Source organism: Corylus avellana, chromosome ca7 (genome assembly GCF_901000735.1).
Source record: "Corylus avellana chromosome ca7, CavTom2PMs-1.0".
Lineage (NCBI taxonomy): Eukaryota > Viridiplantae > Streptophyta > Magnoliopsida > Fagales > Betulaceae > Corylus > Corylus avellana.
The window spans coordinates 21,936,680-21,940,186 of NC_081547.1; the positions used below are offsets into that span (position 1 = coordinate 21,936,680).

At 43.1% G+C, this 3,507-nt stretch overlaps 1 protein-coding gene across 1 annotated transcript; it reads left to right on the forward strand.

The window, feature by feature from the left end:
* Window positions 1-1,972: 1,972 nt before the first annotated feature.
* On the forward strand, window positions 1,973-2,971 carry LOC132187737 (triphosphate tunnel metalloenzyme 3-like). The gene has a single exon (XM_059602156.1). The coding sequence runs from the start codon at window positions 2,163-2,165 to the stop codon at window positions 2,781-2,783; it is 621 nt and encodes a 206-aa protein (XP_059458139.1). The 5' UTR covers window positions 1,973-2,162; the 3' UTR covers window positions 2,784-2,971.
* Window positions 2,972-3,507: the final 536 nt, after the last annotated feature.

The window sequence follows — 3,507 nt, forward strand, 5'->3', positions numbered from 1 at the left end:
TCCCACTCCGCCTCTACATGGCCAGTCTCACTCCGACTCTACATGCCCGAGCCTCACTCCGCCTCACACGGCCGAGTCTCATTCCACCTCTACATGACGAGTCTCACTCCGCCTCAACATGGCCAAGGCCCGAGTCTCACTCTGTCTCATATGGTCGAGTCTCGCTGCACCTCTACATGGCCGAGTCCTACTCCGCCTCTATATGGACAAACTTTGCCCCACTGAGTCCATGATCAGCTCGCCCTCGCACACTATCGTTGGACCTCACCAAAAGCTCACATGATCTCGAGATTTCCTAGGAATCCAGACAAAATGATCCCGAGAGTCGCATATCCAAGAATGGGGGGTATCTAGTTTGAAGATCATCAACAGATATTTGAAGAAACGACTTGGTGAGCGCAAGGGAAGCAGTCATCTTAGCCAGGATTGGATCGAGAAGCTTCCACGTAAAGACCTTTTGGCACAAGTGCAACGATGAAGGCCTCAAACTACACCTTCACTTGCTAAAGGAGAAGCAGGACAAATCCCAAGTAACCATGGCAGCACACTGGGAGATAGCGGCTCGGCACTTCAGTCAGAAGATCTCGTCGCTTTGGAGAAAAGCCAAAGAGCTTTCCCGAGATCAAACTTAGGAAACATAACTAAGGCACTCTTCCAAGTTTAACCCGTCAAGAACGTAAAGCCTCTAAAGTAGGATTGTTCTAAAAAGGTTAAACTATTTTTGAACATAAAGCCTCTGAAGTAGGATTGTTCCAAAAATCAGTCTCAGGATATACAGCCGAAGACGCTTTCCAGAGTCTTAAATTCATTCTCGGGATATACAGTTGAAGAGGCTTTCCCGAGTCTAAAGGAGACACAACCGAAGACGCTTTCTCAAACTCAGCATAGCTGTGCCTTTTGGAAAGAAAAACCTAAGAGTTTTTCCGAGACTAAACTCGGTGAGACATAACTATGGTATTCTTCCAAATTTAGCCTGTCAAGAATGTAAATCCTTTAAAGAAGGTGTATTCGAAAATGGTTAAACAGTCTCAGAAAAAATAACCTGTCAAGAACGTAAATCCTTTAAAGAAGGTATGTTCGAAAAAGGTTAAACATTTCTTGAGGCCTAGCACTTAGCCAAAAGCACTCTACTGAGCAATCACAAGTAATTCATAAATTATTGTCAAGATTGCTAGGAGTGATGCATAAATAATATCATTGCAAGCAAATGAAATGACTAATAGTTTGATCAACCAAAAAGTCCTATTATTTAAGGATTCCAAGTATATAATTACAAAACAGAAGGGACAGCTTCGGGAGCTCCAAGGCTTCGGTCGCAAATATGCATATGATTCTTGATGTCTGACCAGCTGGACAAGCCAGCCATGGGAATGGGGTAACTGAGGATAAAATCCACTATAGGTCCCACTATCTCTCAACAACCCTCAATTATCTCATAAGATCTTACATTATCTCAACTACCTCACATTATCTCTTCACTATTTCAAATGATCCTTCAATGATCTAAATGGAGAAGATTGAAGAAGCAGTTACACAGATAAAGCCCTATAAAAGGGAACACCAGGCATATCATTTTTTTTTCAATACATTGCTAGCTACGGCTACATTTAGACCCCATATACGACTACTAACTTAAGCATCGATAGCCCAGTAGACCCCTTTGACGCTCTTATTATTTTGTAGGAGCCCGAAGGTCAATGATTAGAGACGCCTCGAAGAACACGAAGATCAGACCAATTGGAGACTATTAGACCAAAAAAATGCATCAACACTTTTATTTTTATTTTTATTTTTTAAAAAAAAATTATAGATATATTTTGTCTTATTAAAAAAATTTAGGTCATTTAAGAAGTATATGCGTAGTTTTTTCATATTAAAATGACAAAAATATTAATTAAAATAACATATCTGAAATGCATAAACAAAACGAAGTTCAAATAAAACGCACGCTTCGTCCAATATCTTATCTCTATCAAGCGCTTGGCCTTCCCGAACCCCTTTTGTCCATCTTCTGTATCCCCCATTCTCCCTCCCTTTGGTTGCTTAGCACACGCAGGAAACAACACAAAACGAGCATTTTATCTCCTTTCCCATATTTTCTCAGCAACCAAACAACACCCCCTCCTCAGTCCAACACCAACACCAACACAAACACCAACACCATGGAAGTGGAGGTCAAGCTCCGGCTCCCAGACTCCGGCTCCCACCAAAAGCTCTCCTCCCTCCTCTCCCCCTTCCACACCAAAACCCTAATCCAAGAAAACGTCTTCTTCGACGGCTCCAATTCCGAGCTCTCCTCCAACCTCGCCGTCCTCCGCCTCCGCTTCTCCAACCTCACCAACAACAGCACTAACAATCCCCACTCTGTCCTCTCTCTCAAGGCCAAACCCGTAATTTCCGACGGCATCAGCCGCGTAGAAGAGGTCGAAGAGCCCCTGGACTCCACCCTCGCCCGCGCTTGCATCGCCGAGCCCTGGCGCCTCTTGTCGGTGGACTCGTCGTCAATAATCCGGAGAGTGAAGGAAGAATTCGGGGTCGCAGGGCTCGTGTGCTTGGGCGGCTTCAGGAATGTGAGGGCGGTGTATGAATGGCAAGGATTGAAGCTCGAGATCGACGAGACGGGCTACGATTTCGGGACGTGCTACGAGGTTGAGTGCGAGAGCGCCGATCCGGAGAGGGTTAAGCTGTTGATTGAGAGGTTTTTGGAGGAGAATGGGATCGGGTTTTCGTATTCCGAGATGTCAAAATTCGCGATTTTTCGGTCCGGGAAGTTGCCGTCGTAACCTCCGTTAAAATTTCGGTTGCCATATTTTGATGGGAATTAGTAAAAAAGGAAAACAAATCTTTCCTACTTCCTATATCTGTTTCTTTTAGATGTGAGGTCATACTTTGGTGTATCTTTTAATGGTTGTTTTCACCTTATATTATTCGGCACTATCTTTTTTTTCTTCTTTCTTTTTTGAGAAATTATATATAAAACTTCTAGGTTAACGATCTTTTTTTAAAAATTCTTTAGGTATTTTTTTTTAGAAATTTAGTCCCTGAATAACTCGAAACTACTAAAAAACTCTTTACCATCAATTTTTATTAACTACCGTTAGTCCACTCAAAACTCCTCATTTTATCTTATTAAAATATTAATTTTTTATTAATTTAATTAAAAAAATTAAATCTTAAAAAAAAAAAAAAAAAAAAAAAATTGAAGGTGCCACCCCTGGCCACCCAACCCCTATTAGGTGGCTTACGGCCACCCCAAGGGAAGGCAAACCACCCCCAGGTGGTTTGGGATGGCCTGTGGGCCACCCTATTGGGGGTTTGGGGTGGCTCGTAGGCCACCCCTCCACCCATGGGGTGGCTCGCGGCCACCCCACTGGGGGTTTGGGGTGGCTGATGTGCAAATTTAATTGTACTCGCAAGCGCACGAGTCATGTGCAAGTGTGAGGTCGATTCACAGGGAATTGTGTCGTGAAAACTAATTCTTATCTAAACTAATCCTATTTTTAACAT

Excerpts from the sequence above, each read along its gene's own strand:
- LOC132187737 (XM_059602156.1), top strand. The coding sequence starts at position 2,163 with ATGGAAGTGGAGGTCAAGCTCCGGCTCCCAGACTCCGGCTCCCACCAA.